The sequence below is a fragment of the Gymnodraco acuticeps genome, unplaced genomic scaffold, assembly GCF_902827175.1.
Source record: "Gymnodraco acuticeps unplaced genomic scaffold, fGymAcu1.1, whole genome shotgun sequence".
Taxonomy (NCBI): domain Eukaryota; kingdom Metazoa; phylum Chordata; class Actinopteri; order Perciformes; family Bathydraconidae; genus Gymnodraco; species Gymnodraco acuticeps.
The window spans coordinates 1,476,493-1,494,000 of record NW_022990266.1 but is presented as its reverse complement, the minus strand read 5'-3'; the positions used below and the strand labels follow the sequence as shown (position 1 = coordinate 1,494,000).

General features: G+C 42.2%; 1 protein-coding gene across 2 annotated transcripts in view; it reads right to left on the bottom strand.

The window, feature by feature from the left end:
• The window catches only part of raly (RALY heterogeneous nuclear ribonucleoprotein), a 356,018-nt gene that overhangs the window by 36,219 nt on the left and 302,291 nt on the right, over positions 1-17,508 (bottom strand). For both annotated transcript variants that reach the window (XM_034220719.1, XM_034220718.1), the window contains exon 7: positions 7,935-8,101. In XM_034220719.1, coding sequence (XP_034076610.1) covers positions 7,935-8,101 — 167 coding nt within the window. The remainder of the gene's footprint in view (positions 1-7,934; positions 8,102-17,508) is intronic.

Sequence of the window (17,508 nt, the reverse complement as noted above, 5' to 3'; positions counted from 1 at the left end):
GCCAATCTGCCGAGATCTACCAGTCCAAATAGAGAGACGTAGCCATTACTGACAGCCTACTACCAGGTAAATACACACTTCTACTTGTATAAAACTGACCTTTGTACGATTAATACTTCATAAAATACTGCAGATCCTTTATCTTACCTCTTTCTAATCTACACACATACAAGTATTTAACTGAAGTTACACAACAGTGTTGTTGATACAGAGTTGTAGTTTATTCACACGTCACATACTACAGTGGGTAATGTTTTCAAGAAACATTGAACAGTGCTGCCGGATATGACACAGGAAAAAAAGAAAATACTCTGAACCCTTTCTTTGCCATTATATAAAAATAGTGTGGCTACAAAAGTATAAATTAGGCTTACTAATAAGAAAACTCAGATCTGAAGCTACACAGGAATCTGCTGCCAAAGTGCAATACAAAAGACAAAATTAATAGAATCAAACCCTTTTTTTGTTGCATTTGAGTAGAGTATAAAAATAAATGCCTTTTAAAATAGGATGCAAGCAACACTAGTTTCTTAACCTGAATTGATGATAGACTATAATCAATTTAAGTTGAGAGACAGCAAGCGCATTTCGTGGCATCTGCAGGCAGTGGCAAGTACTTCCGGCATATGCCACAGAGGCCGCTACTCTGTGGTATCTGTGGCAAGTACTTCCGGCATATGCCACAGATGCCACAACTTGCCGAGGCATCTGCCGCTGCTCAACGGGAGTTGCCACAAGATGCCAGAGTAAGACAAGGTTTACTGTAGCTGCCACTCGCCTTCCGTGGCAAATGCTGCTATTTAAACCCGTATTTATCGTGTAAAATGTCACTGTTTAGGCATGACTTTATCGAACTGATCTGTACACAGGACTGATGATCTGTACACAGGGTTGGGTTGTAACGGAATACATGTAACGGCGTTACGTAATCAGAATACAAAAATCAAGTATCCTAACTGTATTCAGCTCGCGTTACATTTGAAAAACAACTAATCTGATTACAGTTACTTTCGTAAACCTGAAGTGAATACATTTTGGAATACTTATTGGAATTATTGGTGGAAAAGTTTCCTCACAAAATGTATCCTAATATTCATTACCGGCAGAACTGTGTGCACAGCGCAGCAGCATCTCTGTGAGGCCCCACCCCCGCACGCAGATGAGAGAGAGATCTCTTTTTAAATATATTGAAAGTTAGAAACGGAGATGGTTCGATAAAACGTGCAAGATAACGTTTATGTAGCATTTCTTTATTATCGAAATGATGACATTTCATAACGGGATAAAATCAAAGTGAATGGCCTGCTGCTGCTGAAGGCACAGGGCAAATATATCTGTCCTTTGCCTAATTTATAAAGTAAACCTTAGCATCTCACTAGCAGTGGCAACTGCAATCAGTTACAGCTGCCCTAAGTCTGTAGCCAAGTCCGCTGGCCAAGTCTAATAACACCAGTATACACGTTGCTGTGTCAATACAGATATATATTTGTTAATTATTTGCCTTTATAATACACCTGGTTTATCGTAGCTGTTAGGGAAATAATTGTCATAGACGCCAAGATGTGACATACAGGACCAACCCTGACGTCTGTTTACCTCCTTTAAGGACACAGGCTGCTTAGCCAATAATGTTATTGTTCCCATTCTGTGACCGGTCAATACTGGGTCACAGATGGTCTGTGTTGTGGGTACACTGGGACACTTCCTTCTCTGTAATTGTGGACTCCAAGGTGTGAAATCTTCGAGGTCATAAGTGTCCGACGCAAGTAACTCAGTGTTCCCACACTGTTTAGGCTATCTTCTCAAATATGTTGTTTACTCTCTGCGAAACCAGTTAGATGGGCTGGCAAGAGAGAGGCTCTCCAGAATTGACGTGGCAACTCTACCGTGAAGTCAGAACCTCTGACTCTTGGACTTGTGATGTGAATCCTCCGGCCGTTAACTCCAAATAAACCACCAGTGTTTGACATCAAAGCTACTGCTCCTACCGTGTCTCCTTCCTGAGTCGGTGACTCCCACTGCATAGCTACACAGAAGTTTCCTCTACAGTAGCAAGCAGTGGAAACTCCCCTCAAGAAGCGACAATTGCCAAGGGCGTTGCAACCCTCACTCGCCAGTATTTATATATATAAATATAGCACGTTTGTTTATTTTAGCAAACCATGCTCCAAGTAAAATTGAATAGAAATGATAATGTATAATCTTTTTGAAAAATAGAGATAGCACATCAGCTCTGTGTACAGATCAGTTCGATAAAGTCATGCCTAAACAGCGACATTTTACACGGTAAATACGGGTTTAAATAGCAGCATTTGCCACGGAAGGCGAGTGGCAGCTACCGTAAACCTTCTCTTACTCTGGCATCTTGTGGCAACTCCCGTTGAGCAGCGGCAGATGCCTCGGCAAGTTGTGGCATCGGTGGCATATGCCGGAAGTACTTGCCACAGATGCCACAGAGTAGTGGCATCTGCCGGAAGTACTTGCCTGCAGATGCCACGGAGTAGTGGCATCTGTGGCATATGCCGGAAGTACTTGCCACAGATACCACGGAGTAGTGGCCTCTGTGGCAGATGCCGGAAGTACTTGCCACTGTCTGCAGATGCCACGAAATGAGCCAGGCCCTACTGTTTAAGTTTGCATTCTTATACCATTTTGTACAATAATTATAATGAATAAGTTCAAACAAACTAAAACTTACAGCTGATTAATAACGGTATCTAACTTGAGTTTTTATTATATCAAAAACCTGTTGAAATGCTACTGTTATTTTTACTGTCCCCCAAAAGCGCGTCGGCAGCCTCCAGGAATGCTTCTTTCACAACTTTGCCGTCTTTGAAAGACTTCATGTGTTTCGCAAGAACGTGACTGACACGATAAGATGCTATGGTAGCAGCCTTGCTCTTGTTGTTGGGCCTGGTGAAAATGGACAGCTGTGCATTTAGCTGTCCTTTCAGGCCCCTCCCCTTTTGGGAGCGTAGGGCAGAATTAGGAGGGAATTCCGTCTCGTAGCGTTTGTGCACTGTTTTGAAATGCCGCTCCTAAATTACCCTTCTTCTATAAAGCCACGCTCGCATTGCAGATGAGACAGATGGACTTTGAATTGGAATAGATACAAAAATAATCATCCTCCCACTCGGAGTGAAAATTATATATTTTGGGCTTTTTTGCTTCTGTCATAATTGCGGTCTTGTGTGTGTGCGGACTGTCACTCCTGTTGACACGGACAACGTCAGCGAAATAGTTTCCACTGCCCACCAGCCACGCCCCGACACATGTGGTCACGCCGGCCAATCACAAAGCTTTGATGCGTTCAAGTGCATTATTCTGGCACAGGAAGATTATGTTATAGGACATTAACGATAAAACATAATATTGGTGTTCTATTTTTAGACACATCTCGCGATCGACTGGGAATCTCAGCCAGCCTGCCAGGCGTTTCTTGGACAAAGCTTTTCCAGTTACCCCACCGCCGAAACACACAAACAGCTGTTCTGTGTGTCTAAGGACAGCCGTGCGCTCTACATAACATGCCAGCGCACGCACCGGGCAGAGGAGGTGCAATTTAGCCTCCTTCGCCCCACCATGGGGGGGAGATTAAAACCCCCCAACTGAATAGCCCTCGACCTGAATGTACTCCTTAGGCTCTTAGGCACAAAGGAGGGGTTTGGTCTGAGTGTCGCCCTGCTTTGGTCACCCCGTATGTTTAAACAACTCGGGTGCACTGATAAAGTGGTTAACTCAGACAATCTTTTGGCTGACGTTAAGGCAAGTAGCAATGCTGTCTTCAATGACAGTGCTTTCATGGAGGAGAGCTCCAGAGGCTCAAATGGTCTTGTGACCAGAGCCTCGAGCACCAGCGGCAAGTCCCACTGCGGGGCAGAGGCGCGTACTACTGACCCCACGCAAAAACCGCGACATCAGCGGCTGGGCAAAAACTGACCTGCCGCCAAATCCCTCATGGCAGGACGAGATGGTTGCTGCATACACCTTCACTGTGGAATGAGCAAGCCCTCTGATCACCAACAACTGTAAGTACGACAAAATAGATCCCAATTTACAAGATAGGGGCTCCTCACACCATCGCCGGAATCCCAGCCACTTTGGCCTGTAACAGGCTGTGGTGGATCCCGCTCTAGCTGCCTGGATAGACTGAATCACACTATCAGACAATCTCTCCCGTGTCAGCCTCTCCCCCTCAGGAGCCAAGCCTGGAGAGGGTGGCCCAGCGTGGGTAAAGCCCCGATTGCTCCTGCCTCCTGGGAGATCACCCCCCAAACTTGGGGAAGCGCCCAGGGCTGGCCCACCTTCATCTGTGTCATCTCTGAGTACCACGGCGCCCCTGCTTGATCCGGCGCTACTGGGATGATTGACAGACGTTCTCGCCTCACTCTCCCCAGGAGAGGGAGAATGAGACATAACGGTGGAAAGGCATTAAGCAGCTTCTTTGGCCATGGCTCGTGTGCAAACGCGTCCACCACCAAAGGAGGGTCGTCGCTCAGAGCCATGGAGAACCACAGTGTGCAGTGAGTGTTGCGCCGGATGGCGAACAGATCCACCTCTGCTGTCCCAAACCGGGCCCAGATCCGCTTCACCATGGGTGAAGCGTCCACTCGTCTGGCAGGGGTCCGCCCCTGGACATGAGGTTGGCCCCCCTGTTCTCCAGACCCGAAATGTGGAGGACTCTCAGAGATAACATCACCTCTGCACCCCATAACGTAGGGTTACGTATGGTAACCCATGTTATATTAGCACATCAGAGCCCTCTACTGGACACTATGGGTACTCCCCCATATCCTATCTATGCACGCATTATTTCACTGAGACTTCCCTACCCGTAGCCGGCCCCTGGGCGGGCCTACCTGAATGCACGCGCATCCACCGCATAGAAGGCGACCTCGCCCGCTCACTGCTATCCCTTTACTTTCTCTTCAGCTGAGCAGCATAGGGCAGCAGTGCTCCATAAGTAGAGGGCTCCGCTGTGCTAATATAACATGGGTTACCATATGTAACCCTACGTTATATCTCTCACAGGCTCCCTCTACTGGACTCTATGGGTACAGGGGGCGGAGCCCGGTGTATACCCACTCTGCTGTCCCGCGAGAGTACCGCTCCATCTCCCTGTTTCTGACCGGCTTTCCATTGCGGGGCAGAGGCGCGCACCACTGGGAAAAACAAGACAGAATCCGTCGGGCTCCTCCTCCGGTCCGCACTCCAGTGCCACCGCAGCGGAGGGGTACCGGGTGGGGAGCTCCATCCTCCAGGAGTTGACTGGCGGCGGGAGGAAGCGTCTCGGCAGGGAGAGGGGAATTCTCCGGCCAGGACGCGAGGGCAAATCCTGCCTCCTCCTTTTCCTTTTGATTGTGATCAATTGTGATCAAAGATCCTTTTGTTGTCATCATCTTTTTCCAATTAAAGTGATACATTGTATTCCAGTTTGAGTGTCTCTGCTTTCCACAAACCCACACAGCCACGTAATGTTGTCAGTACAGTGTCCCCACTCGCTGCCCAGGTTGTAACTCCAGTAAAGGAGGCAGCTAGTGCGCATGCAGCGCGTGCTCCGCCATGATGTTTTTACCCGAACAGTGAAAAACATCAAGTGAAGTCTTCACACTTGGCATTAATTGTTTCTTAACCCTGTTACGCCTGCCATAATGTCCCTGTACCCGCATAGCGCGGTTTATCACTCTCACCCGCGCATGCGCACTAGCTAATGGTAACATTTTATTTGTATCACTCATCAAAGATAGCAGAAAACATGCATTATGTACTATGGAGGGGACTCTGATAGAAGATTACTCACAAAGTACATAGTAAAAGTACTTACTTTTATTTCTGGTAGCAGTCAACTAGTACCGAGTCCAACAGAGTCCGTTTTATTAAGAACTTGTGGTAAAAAATATTTGTATCACTCATTGAATATAGCAGGAAAGAAAATGAAGAGCAGCTGATTTGAAAAGACAAACTCGAGAGACGGCTGAGTGACCGCAGTGCAGAATCGCTGTATAGTTTAAATCTCCTTAGTTACAATGTTGTCCATTTTACCCATAGGCTTATTATATTTACAGGCCCTAATAACATTAATTTTCTGGGCTCAATATGTGTCTTGGTTGTTTTCGTTGTGATCGCTAAATTCACCTTATAATATTATCACTATAACACTGACCCAGATAGCTGGATTGCTAGAAACACCATGCAGCATTCTCATCTGTTTGTCATTACTGGTGTCATTTTCTGGTTGCTAACGCCATTGTAACACATAATCACTGATCAGGTTTCCCACGGGTGCTAGAAATCCTTGAAAATGCTTGAAATGTTACGTGGTGTTTTCAAGGTTTGAAAAGTGCTGGAATTTTGGGAATGGTGCTTGGATTTGAGATAAAGTGCTTGAAATTGTAAATGCTTTACTTTTACAATAAATTGCTGTCTGACTGAGTTCGCTTTTTAGATTAAAATAAAAATAATTGCTTCGCTTCTACAACATCAAATCGCAACATCAAACAGCTCCGCTCCCGGCCTTCCCGCGCTATGCGCGCGACCTGCAAGTGTTTTTTGTCAGCGCAGACTCTCCCAACGTGAATAATTGAAATTCTTTGTGGCAAACTTTGCAGGAGGCTATTCGTTGGGTTGATACTCATTTTAGCCATGGCTTGTATTTTTCTTCGGATAGCCAACGCTCGTTAAAACGGCAACCTCCTGGCATACTGTCATCTATAATCACTCTCATTTGAATGCCCAGGTCACGCACAAAGGGTGACGTAAGCACACGAAAACTCACTACTGTTCTGCGGCTCCTTGTGGAAACTGGCCGCATTGAAGAAACATGTTGCGATGAGATCATTAGGGAGTTTGGTCACTTCTATGACTACAGCCTGATGTCAGCGTCAGATTCCTTCAGGGACTTCAACCCACAAAGTGGAAGATTGGATGAATTCTACCAGGAGCATTTATCCAACAAAGCAGAGTGTCATCATATATGGGAGGTGGTAAAACTCGTCCTGGTCCTTTCACATGGTCAAGCATCCGTTGAGAGAGGGTTTTCAGTTAACAAGGAAGTGATGGTGGAGAACCTCAAAGAGCATTCATTGATTGCTCAGCGGGTCATTAATGACCACATGCACAGTGTTGGAGGGTTGCTCAACATAGCCTACACAAAAGAGCTGCTCCACTCTGCAGCATATGCCAGGCAGAAATATCACATGTATCTTGATGACCAAAGACGTCTAAAGCAAGATGAGAAGAATAAACAGAAGAGGAAAGGAATGATGGAGGAGATAACACAGATAAAAGCCAAAAAGAAGAGAATGGAGGAAGACATAAGGGTCCTCATGAAGTCTGCTGATCATAACGCAGAAAAAGCTGAGTCACAAGGAAAACTAAGCTTCATCTCCAAGTCCGATGGCCTTGGAAGAGCTGCTAAGGAAAAGGAAAGACATCTGGAGACTTTGGAGAGACAGCTAACTGATAAACTCAAGGAACTGAAAGACACTCCCTAATAGGCCGTATGCTATTTTAGCCTCGAATAATTCAGTGTACAAGCCTTGTCTCTGCTGCAGAATAAAATAAAATAAAAAAAATAAATAAATAAAAGCATGTCCATACAAAATAGGAAGCCAAGCCAAATTACACTTAAGACATATACAACTGCAACGAAAGTAACACACACAATGCAATATCCTTTTCAATTTCAAAGAACACACATTGGGTTGTAGACATTAACAAATAACTATAAAACAACAATACTGTAGAATAAAAAATATGAATGCCGTGAATAAACCGCAATACACGCGGGCCGAATATTCGCTGCTGATTACTACCGAATATCCAGAGCCAAAAAAATTGTATTCGGTACAGCCCTAACACACACACACACACACACACACACACACACACACACACACACACACACACACACACACACACACACACAGGTGTACCTGCATGTGGTTGTGGGTGTTGTTCTGCGTGTGCTCTCCCTCCTCTTCCTCCTCCTCCTCCTCAGCCTCACTGTTCTGCCTGTGCTCCTCTCCTTCCTCCAGCTCTGAGCTTGACTCTTCTTCCTGCCACGCCTCCTCGCTCGTACACTCCTCGGCCTTCCTCAGCTCTGCACCGGCACATACACAAAGCCACAACGACGAAACATTAGAAAAAGGGGGACAGTACAACGTTATATGGACACTTTAGAGTCAGTCATGGAACAATTTGGACCTATCATCAAGTTCTATCGAAAGGAGCTTCATTGTTTCCTCTCCAATTTCATTTAGCAATAAAGTATACTTAATGTTTGATAAAGAGAGATTGATTGCAAAATGTGATCCAGGAGAAACACACTGTTGCGGTGTTCCAGCATTAAAACTACATTTTTGCTCTGGTTTTCAACAACAACTTGTATTTCGCACATCGAACCCGTGAGAGTTTACAAAAAGTAATTTTTTATAACTAAACTAAGAAATAAAGCAGCGGAAACTGGACTACCAGATCCTCCATATTAACATAGATAATCTAAACTAAGGATAACTGAGTGCTGGACACAGAGTTGTAGAGAGAGATTTTCTTCTCCTCCTCCTTTTATACTGGTGATTAGTGGAGAGCAGGAAAACCTGAGCAGAGCAGTTTAGGGGCACTTGCAGTTTGGAGAGAGAGAACAAAAAGGGGGAGCATGTAACATTTCGAAAAATGAAACAGAGATTTTTTCAACCTAAAATATTAAAACCGCTTACTTTAAGGCCTTTTTTTTAAAATGTGCATTATGCTTGCAAGTGTGCTCAAAATAGTGGCCGTTTCTCAATGTCGAGTGCATCGAGTGGCGCTGAATGCTGGGCTTAACATGCATTTAAACAGTCCTTCGGTGCCACTCGATTACGTAATATACTTGAAATAATGGCTCTGCAGCAGGTTTACTCGACATTGAGAAACGGCCAGTGTGTCATCAGTACTTTATTTACCCATACTTTCTTTTTAACACAATGCAGTAGAGTCTGTGATACCCTAAACAATGAGGAGATCAGCCAATGTCATCAAACAACACACGTTAAGCAATTGGCGCTTCAGCAAGGAAACATTTTCGCATGGGCACAATGGCATGTCATATGGTTTGGAACAATTTCTGTTTTAGTGCTGCAACCCAGAGACCTGGAACCTGGCTAAAAAAGTTATCCGTACATTTCTAAACCTTCATCCCTGGCACAAGTTTAATCTCAGTGAAATGATTTAACACTGAACAGTTCTTCCTTCTTTTCATGTCAGTCTTTTATTCGCTCTGTTCTGTAGATTAGTATATTTTTTTATTTGTGAGTGTTTTTTGTTGCCAGTTAGTTAGTATTGTCAACACATGCAGTGATCTTTTTTGTCCTATTTGAGTGTGTCAAGACTGCTGTTATAATGTTATTAAATGTATTTTATTAGGACCTTTAACGGTCTTGTGGAAGAAGTTTTCAAAATGTTGTTGAGGATATTTGGAGGCCTTTAGGTCCACCACGTCCTAACGCTGCAGTAATCTGAAGCCTTGCTCTTAAAAGTGGTCTGAAACACAGACTGACAGCAGATGTGAGAAATATTTCTTGGCCTCCTTTGTGCGCATGCTGCTATCATCTATTTCTTCCCATTATTTTACCTAAAATGTGATCCACTCAACAGCAGAAACAGATGTCAGGTGATAATTGCGCCCAACTGCATGCTGGTCCATCAGGATTTGACCTGTTTGAGTGATTTCATTTGTTCAGCTTTGCTTTGGGGAAGTGTTTTCTTTGTTTGCTGTGATTGTAACTGCTCACATAAGGGCTACATATGGCTTGCAATTTAAAACAACATTACTCTTTATTGATTCTTCCAGAACAGGGGTTCCCAAACTTTTTTCCCAAGAGCCCCCCCAAATGACTCCTGTTGGACCCCACACACACACACACACACACACACACACACACACACACACACACACACACACACACACACACACACACACACACACACACACACACACACACACACACACGGGGGGGGGGCAACAGCGGTAATTAAAGTTTATAAGTCTCAAAAAAAGCTACACCTACTGTCACAAACTGGATGAATGTGAAGTATTTTGTTAAAGGAGGATGAAAGCGTAATTAAGGAGCACTATTGGAGTGACTTTGATGGTTATTGGACTCAGGATAATTAATTTGGATTCCCGCTGTATGAAGAAATTAAAGGACGGCGCAAGTGGAAACAATTCACAAAGGGATTAAACTGTTTAAAACACATGCTCAAAGTAAGCCGGATTTTGCCGATGTGTTTATGTGGATTCAAAAGTCGTAAATATCTACAAAATGGAGGAGACCGATCTGATTGGAGCAACTGACAAATAATCCAACTGAAATCGGCGTGGACAATGACTGTTTTTAAAAATGCGCTTATCCAGACAAGCCCGGTTTGGAAACTTTACGGGCAGAAGAAACATTTCTATAGAAAGAATTATACATTTCTGTCTTTTTCTGCCTTTAATAGCTACTAACTTGAATTTTTATTAAAATTAATTAATCAATTATTTTGTATATGTTATTGTAATGTAGAGACAAGGCTTTTAGTGACAATCATGTATTGCCTTACAATATGTAAAAAAAAAAAAAAAAGTCAAAAAAAAAAAAAAGTCTAAAGATGATATTTGGCCTCAAATCATCTGAGGCCTGGCGCCCCCCCTGCGAACTTTGGCGCCCCCCCGAGGGGGTCGCACCCCCCAGGTTGGGAACCACTCTTCCAGAAGGTTGTTTTTGGCCAATAGGAAAATGGAAACACATTTTATAATGAAACTTCATAAAAGGTCAAGGAAGAATCCATTAGTTAAATAGATTGTTGGGCAGTTCCAAATCACTGCATTGGTCAGGATGCCACATGGGCGCCTCCCTATAGAAGGGTTACACAGACCCAGGACCAGGTGGAGGGATTATACCTCCCTGCTGGCCTGGGAGCGCCTTGGAATCTTCCAGTCAGAGCTGGTTGATGTGGCCAGGGAAAGGCTAGTTTGGGGCCCTCTGCTGGAACTGCCTCCTCCGGGACCCAACTCCGGATACAGATGTAGCACCTCATTTCGGACGCCCCTACCCATGTGGGCCCATGATCGGCACAGGGTGGGCTCTCGCTGAAAGGAAAACCCCCCGCATGACTTGATACGCCCCCTTGATAAATAAATTAAATTATAATGAAACCAGCTGCAATGGATCATGGATCCACCAGGGGGAGCAGTGAGTAAAAAGCTGCCACACTGGAACTCATGTGAAATAAACAGCTGACAGATCTACAGGTATAGCGGATCTTTGTTAAGATCCATATGTCACGGATAGGATCATATTCTGTGCTAAATAAGAGACATGTAATCATTTACAAAACATCACCATGTTTTTATTTAACAAAATAATGTTGTTTAATCCACGTTGGTGTACTACAACTACAAAACCATCGGTTTGTTTTTTCATCAGGAAATCCAAGCTGGCTCAAACAAACGATTTTTAATCATCATCCTCACGATCATTTAATGTATCATATGTTCGCCGAAATGACATGAAAGCACCAACAAATATGAATTTGCCGTAGTCAACTTCATTAAAACTTTATTAACGTGCCTAAACTCAGTAATTCACTAAAAATAGGTTTATTTTTAATGGAGCCTCGTCATATCCCGACGGGCAAACAATAATATGTAGAGTGTTAATAGTTTACTGTATTATTAGTGTTTATTATTACTGCTATAACAATCACACATTGAGTTCATTGTTGTGCAATGTTAAAATAAGACCGTTGTTTTTTAAATAGTCTGAATGAAAACGGCAGCTCTCAGGTGAACTCATATGAAATAAACAGCTGATTCCTCACACACACAGTAGTCTGTTGTTTCTATGCACAAAATAGTGAGAAACATGCCTCTGGTTAATAATTAAATAACTTATTTTCTCCATAAAAGCTGGTGGGTTGAAAAAGCATTACAGGAGGTGAAAATAACTATATTGTAGAATACAGAAGAATTGTGATGCCGTGGCTTTATCTGAAAACTGACAGTATACTTACATTTATGGCCCGGGACACACATATTTATTTAGATGTGTTTTAAACAAGTTGAAATAAAAGGCTGGAGTGTTTCTTGCTCTGCCAGGTAGGCTACAACAAGTGGGATTTATATGTTATTACTATACTGTAGCATATTGTTTTTTATTCCCACTGTCACGGATATAATCATATTCTGCATTGACAAGAATATTTACTATAATATTATACTATTGTTAATAGTTTACTGTATTATTACTGCTATAACAATCACACATTGAGTTCATTGTTGTGCAATGATAAAATTAGACCGTTTTTTTTTTAATTGTCTGAATGAAACTCTGCAGCTCTCAGGTGATCAGCTGATCAGCTGGGGCTGCGTGTGACTGTCTTTGTTTACACACCTAATGGCCACTCAGCCACAGCTCTCCCCCTCTGTGATCTCCCACCCCCCTGCGATCTCTCTTCTCCAGCACTAAAGTTTAACTGTAGGTTTGTGTTCACATATTTATGCTGTCGCAGGTCCTGTTGTTTCGATCGCGCATTGCCGGTATGAAAGGGTCTGTGCCGGGAATATCAAACATTTAATAAAAGTGAAAAACAATGAACAAGACTTAACGTATTAATAATAATTAATTATATTTATTCCGTTTGGATGTACGATTTTTGACTTTGTTTAGAGCAGTGATCTTCTCTTCCTCTCTGCAGCAGAGAGCTGAGCACTGTCAGACCGGACCATGGCTGTAAAGGCAGAGGGGTGTCTCTAGTTCAGGGGTGGGGAACCTCCGGCCCCCGGGCCGTATAGGGCCCGCGAGAACATTTGGTATGGCCCTCGAGGTAATTTATATACACACGCAAAAAAGAAAAAAATTAAAGAAATCTAGACCGCAAAATAATTAAACAAGCGAGTGCCTGTTATTCCTGGCAACGGTCATGATCCTTGAACACAACACGAGCCTAACGTGTCATCACGTGGTATATGTCTCGTCTGACAGGGGTGCAGTTCTGACGGAGAGCACCAGAACGCCACTCCGGGACTTCAAAAAAATTGCAGTGGCTGTGTCTTTAGTTGAAAGCCCAGTGGCGATCTGTTCATCTGTCATTCTGATCATACAGTCAATAACTTTGTTGTTATTAGCATCTGGTTAGCTAGCTATGCTAACGAATATAAGAAGCTTTTTCTCCAACCAGTGAGGTAAAGGCACATCTTTATATGATCATTATAGTTATCAAAAAACAAGAGAATAAAGTAAACAGGTATAAAATACTATATGACAGTAAAGTAAGTTGTTATTAATAAACAAGAATACAGTTTGAAAGGGGAGTGGTTTGTAAAATATCCATAAAGAAAAAATAAATCTGCTTACAGTTCTGTTTCATATGGGTGTTGAGAGATGTTTCCATAGATCTCTTCATTTTGCTCTCAAAGTGCACCAGATTGATGCTTTTAACTTCAATATTTAAAAAAAAATCTTCCTGGACCGCCCTAGAGGAGATTAGGTCCCCCCCACTTAAATCATGTCCACATGGATAGGAAACTAAATACATTTGCACACATCTTGTGTCCATATCTTTCTGTTTGGTGGTCATGCCACAACCGTGCACGTGAATGCATGCGCGAGTCATGGCAAGATATCTGGACTAAGAGGTTGCTTTTTTTTTGCACAGCATGAAAGAAAGGCCAAATGAATGGGCTGTGATTTTTAAGCAGAGGTCAATAATTTGTACGGCCCTCGGAGGATGTTGAAAAAATTGAAATGGCCCTTGAGAGGAAAAAGGTTCCCCACCCCTGCTCTAGTTCCCCCTCGACACATACTGATCTTTTTTTTTGTCCATGTCTGATTGGCTTAGAGCTTTCGCGACTGCAAACCATTTTAAACAAACATTGACCATGTACGGTTCACCACCCCCCACCCCCGACAGTTCCCTTAAATCAACGCAGGGCTGTGACTCTCTTTGTTCACATTGGAATGTGACAAAACTCTCCCATCCCCCCTCTGTTCTCCAGCAGTGGTCTGAAAGGGTCTCTGGAAATATCAAACATTTAATTAAAGTTTTAAAAACAGTGACAGGGTCCAAACTCAGAGGTGGAAGAAGTATTCAGATTATTTACCTAGGTTAAAATACGTGTTAGAAGTAAATGTCCTGCATTCGGTTACTTGTCCCAAGGAGTAGAACGAAGCGGTATAAAAACAGTTTTATGCCAGCACAAATTAACACATCATAGGAGCGTCACACAGATGCCTATTTTTTATTTTTTTTAATTGAATTGTGAATTTTGAATGTCCATGTTTGTACTAGTGTTTTCCTTCTTAAAATGTTTTTTAAATATTTTGAGATTTGGTTGAGTAGGGTATACTTGTACTTTTACTAGTCCTTTTATTAGAGATGTTTCTGTTGTTTGTGTTTTTTTTTAGTGTCAGGATGGAACCCTTGTCTTTTTCTCTGCAAACAGAATCTACCTACCGGTACAAATAAATAACATGAACCTGAACCTGAACCTGAATTCAAAATGGTCAATTGCCCAAGTGAAAAGTATTATCATCTGAAAGTAAAATGAATCATTATGTTATTAGTATTAAATGCATATAAGTATTTTTACAACTTGTATTTAGAAATACTCTGTTGTAATTATTGATGCATAAATGTGTTCATCCATTCAATGTGGCATCTGCTATAATGGGGTTAATGTATGATATTACTTAATAATACAATACATTATATAATATATATGATAATTTAATTTGAATTGTATTCATTTCTTATTTCATAGTTTCTCATTATTATTAGTCTTATTTTTGATTTTATTAATCTGTGTGAATCTGTGCTATGCTGTTTTTCACTCTCACCCTGTCGCCGTTTGAACAACTGAATATCCCCACGGGGATTAATAAAGGTCCATCTTATCTTAATGTATAAGTTGATTTACTTCGATCTACTATACTGTGTAAAAACACCACAACAATATTACAAAAAATATACTGCATATTAAAGCAAACTATTGTAAAGGTAAAAGTATGAGCATAAAAAAATAAAGAAGTGTAAACATTTACATTATTATTATGATTATTTAATATATAAAGACTATATATTATTGAATTACAATTAAGATAATAAGATTAGATATACTTTATTTGATCTAAAATAGTGATGTTTTTTCGTCATAGTAGCCTGTGAAAACCATAACAAATAAGTGATTAAATGCTACAGTATTCAGCAAACACAACTGCAGAGCTGCAAACATTGCAAACAAGCTAAGGTCTACAACACCCAGTTGTCTTTGTGTATTTATGAACGAAGTGCCATCTCATGGTTAAATCCTGAAATTTAACAAATGGGAAAATTTGGCAACGCCCTCTTAGGAAATAGTGGGATCCGCTGGGTTTTTGGTTGGAATCAGCTGGGTGGAGTCCTATCTGGAGTGCTACATCTGTAAGTGGTTAGAATTGATGGATGGAAGGAGGTGCACTGAAAAAACTGAAACCACAGATTTCACATAACTGGTTTGATGAAAGCAATAATATCAAGTTAAAATAAACAAATATTAGGTTCAACTTTATATTAATGCTTTCAACTTAACCCTTAGATGCATAAGTGGGTCTTTTTGGACCCGGTGAGGTGGTTTTCTTGAAGTATCTTTGTAATTACATTTTTTTTATCATTTCATATTCCAGCTATTCCTCAAAAAACATGTTTTGGATATCACGCCATTCACATTTTAAATTTAAATGTTATACATTTTAGGAAATTGTAGTTTTTGTATTACTACCCCAAGCTTCCATAAGTGGGTCAAAAATGACCCGCATGCATTTTCTATGGGATCCTATGGGAACCTTTGATTATTATCACCTCTTGCTGCCAGGAATACATTCACTGTAGACCACACAGGCTATATCACAAGTGACACCTCTCAGGAAGATTATTTTACACGGCAAGATCTGATACCTGTCAGTATAATAATAATACATTATATTTTAATAGGGCTTTTCGAGCACTCATAATCGCTTTACAATAAAAGGGAAGGTTAGGGTGCCACCCTCTCCCTATAAGCCCAGTGGCCGTCTGCGAGACAGCGAGACACAGCGAAACCCAGCCCGAACACACACACACACCCACAGCCTGGCTGGGAGTTTGTGTGTGTGCTCACATCGACTCACAGCCTCGCCGCGTCCCGCCGTCACAGAGAGGAGAAATCGGCGGAGCAGCAGCTGAAAAAAGATCGAGTGTGTGTGTGTGAGGAATTTGGACCAATCCACGGCTCCGTGGACGTAACGTAACGGCTCCACGGATTGGTTTTGCAGGTCACCCTTGAAAAAGATAACTTTTGATCTCAAGGGGCTTTCACCTGGTTAAATAAAGGCTACAAACAAACAAACAAACATTGGTCCATATGGGTCCATTTGGGTATGGGCACGTCACTGTAGCCAGGAAGAAAAAGAGAAATCATGACATGGGACCTTTAATACAGTGATGTGAAATGTGTTGACATAATACATTTAATTGAAATCACAGTTTCAATGTTTTCAGTGTGGTCAGAAGCATTGCTGAGCGGGGTAAAGGAAGGTGGAGACTGTTCCTCTCGACTCTGATGCCTCCAATGATCAAAACTCTCCATAGGTGGGGGTTGAGGTGGTTTCTGCCCTCTGAGGTATATTTTCCTCCTTTTTTGATTATTTGTGTCCTTGGCAGAGGAACCAGTTGGATGACGGAGGAATTGAAATGGTTTTGACGTGACACATTTTATTGAAAATGTTCTGCTTTAAAAATATGTCTGCAGTCCTGGAACAAGTTGAAAAAGTTGATAAAATGAACTGGATGGCACATAGTTAACCCAACTGAAAGCCATGTGTTCATTGCCAGCCTTCTGCTGTAAACTCTTCTGACTGGTGTTCATAAAGATCTGTTCCAGCACTTCAGTCTTTCTACAGTTGTCTCGACAAGATTTGCCAGATGTTTTTTTTGGTTGGTGGGTTTGGATTTACAGCACTTACTTTAACATCCCTGAATCAGTTTCAGGCCCAGTTTTTAGTAGAACTACTTTCTGGGTAACTTCACACAGGTTTGTTGCCCTGTCAAAGGTCAGTTAGATATTTAAAATACTTGATGTTCTTCTTTTATGCTTTGTCGAAGTTTAGGTATTAGGGGTGTAACGGTATCCGTATTCGCCCCGAACCGTCACGGTTCGGACGTCATGGTTCGGACGTCATGGTTCGGGCACATGCAGTCACACGACGAATACGCCTTTTTTATGAGTGGGAAAAAAGTCTGTCACTCAGGGCAGTATCCATTACATTATATATAATAATAATTCCTTACATTTATTATAGCGCTTTTCAATGACTCAAAGCGCCTTACATATACACACATTACACACATGCAATGGTCAGATACTGTGGACAATACCCACAGGAGCAAGTTCAGGTGAAGTGTCTTGCCCAAGGACACACCGGCTTTACAGACGCAGCAGCGGCGGATTTCACCCCTTGATCTGATGATCAT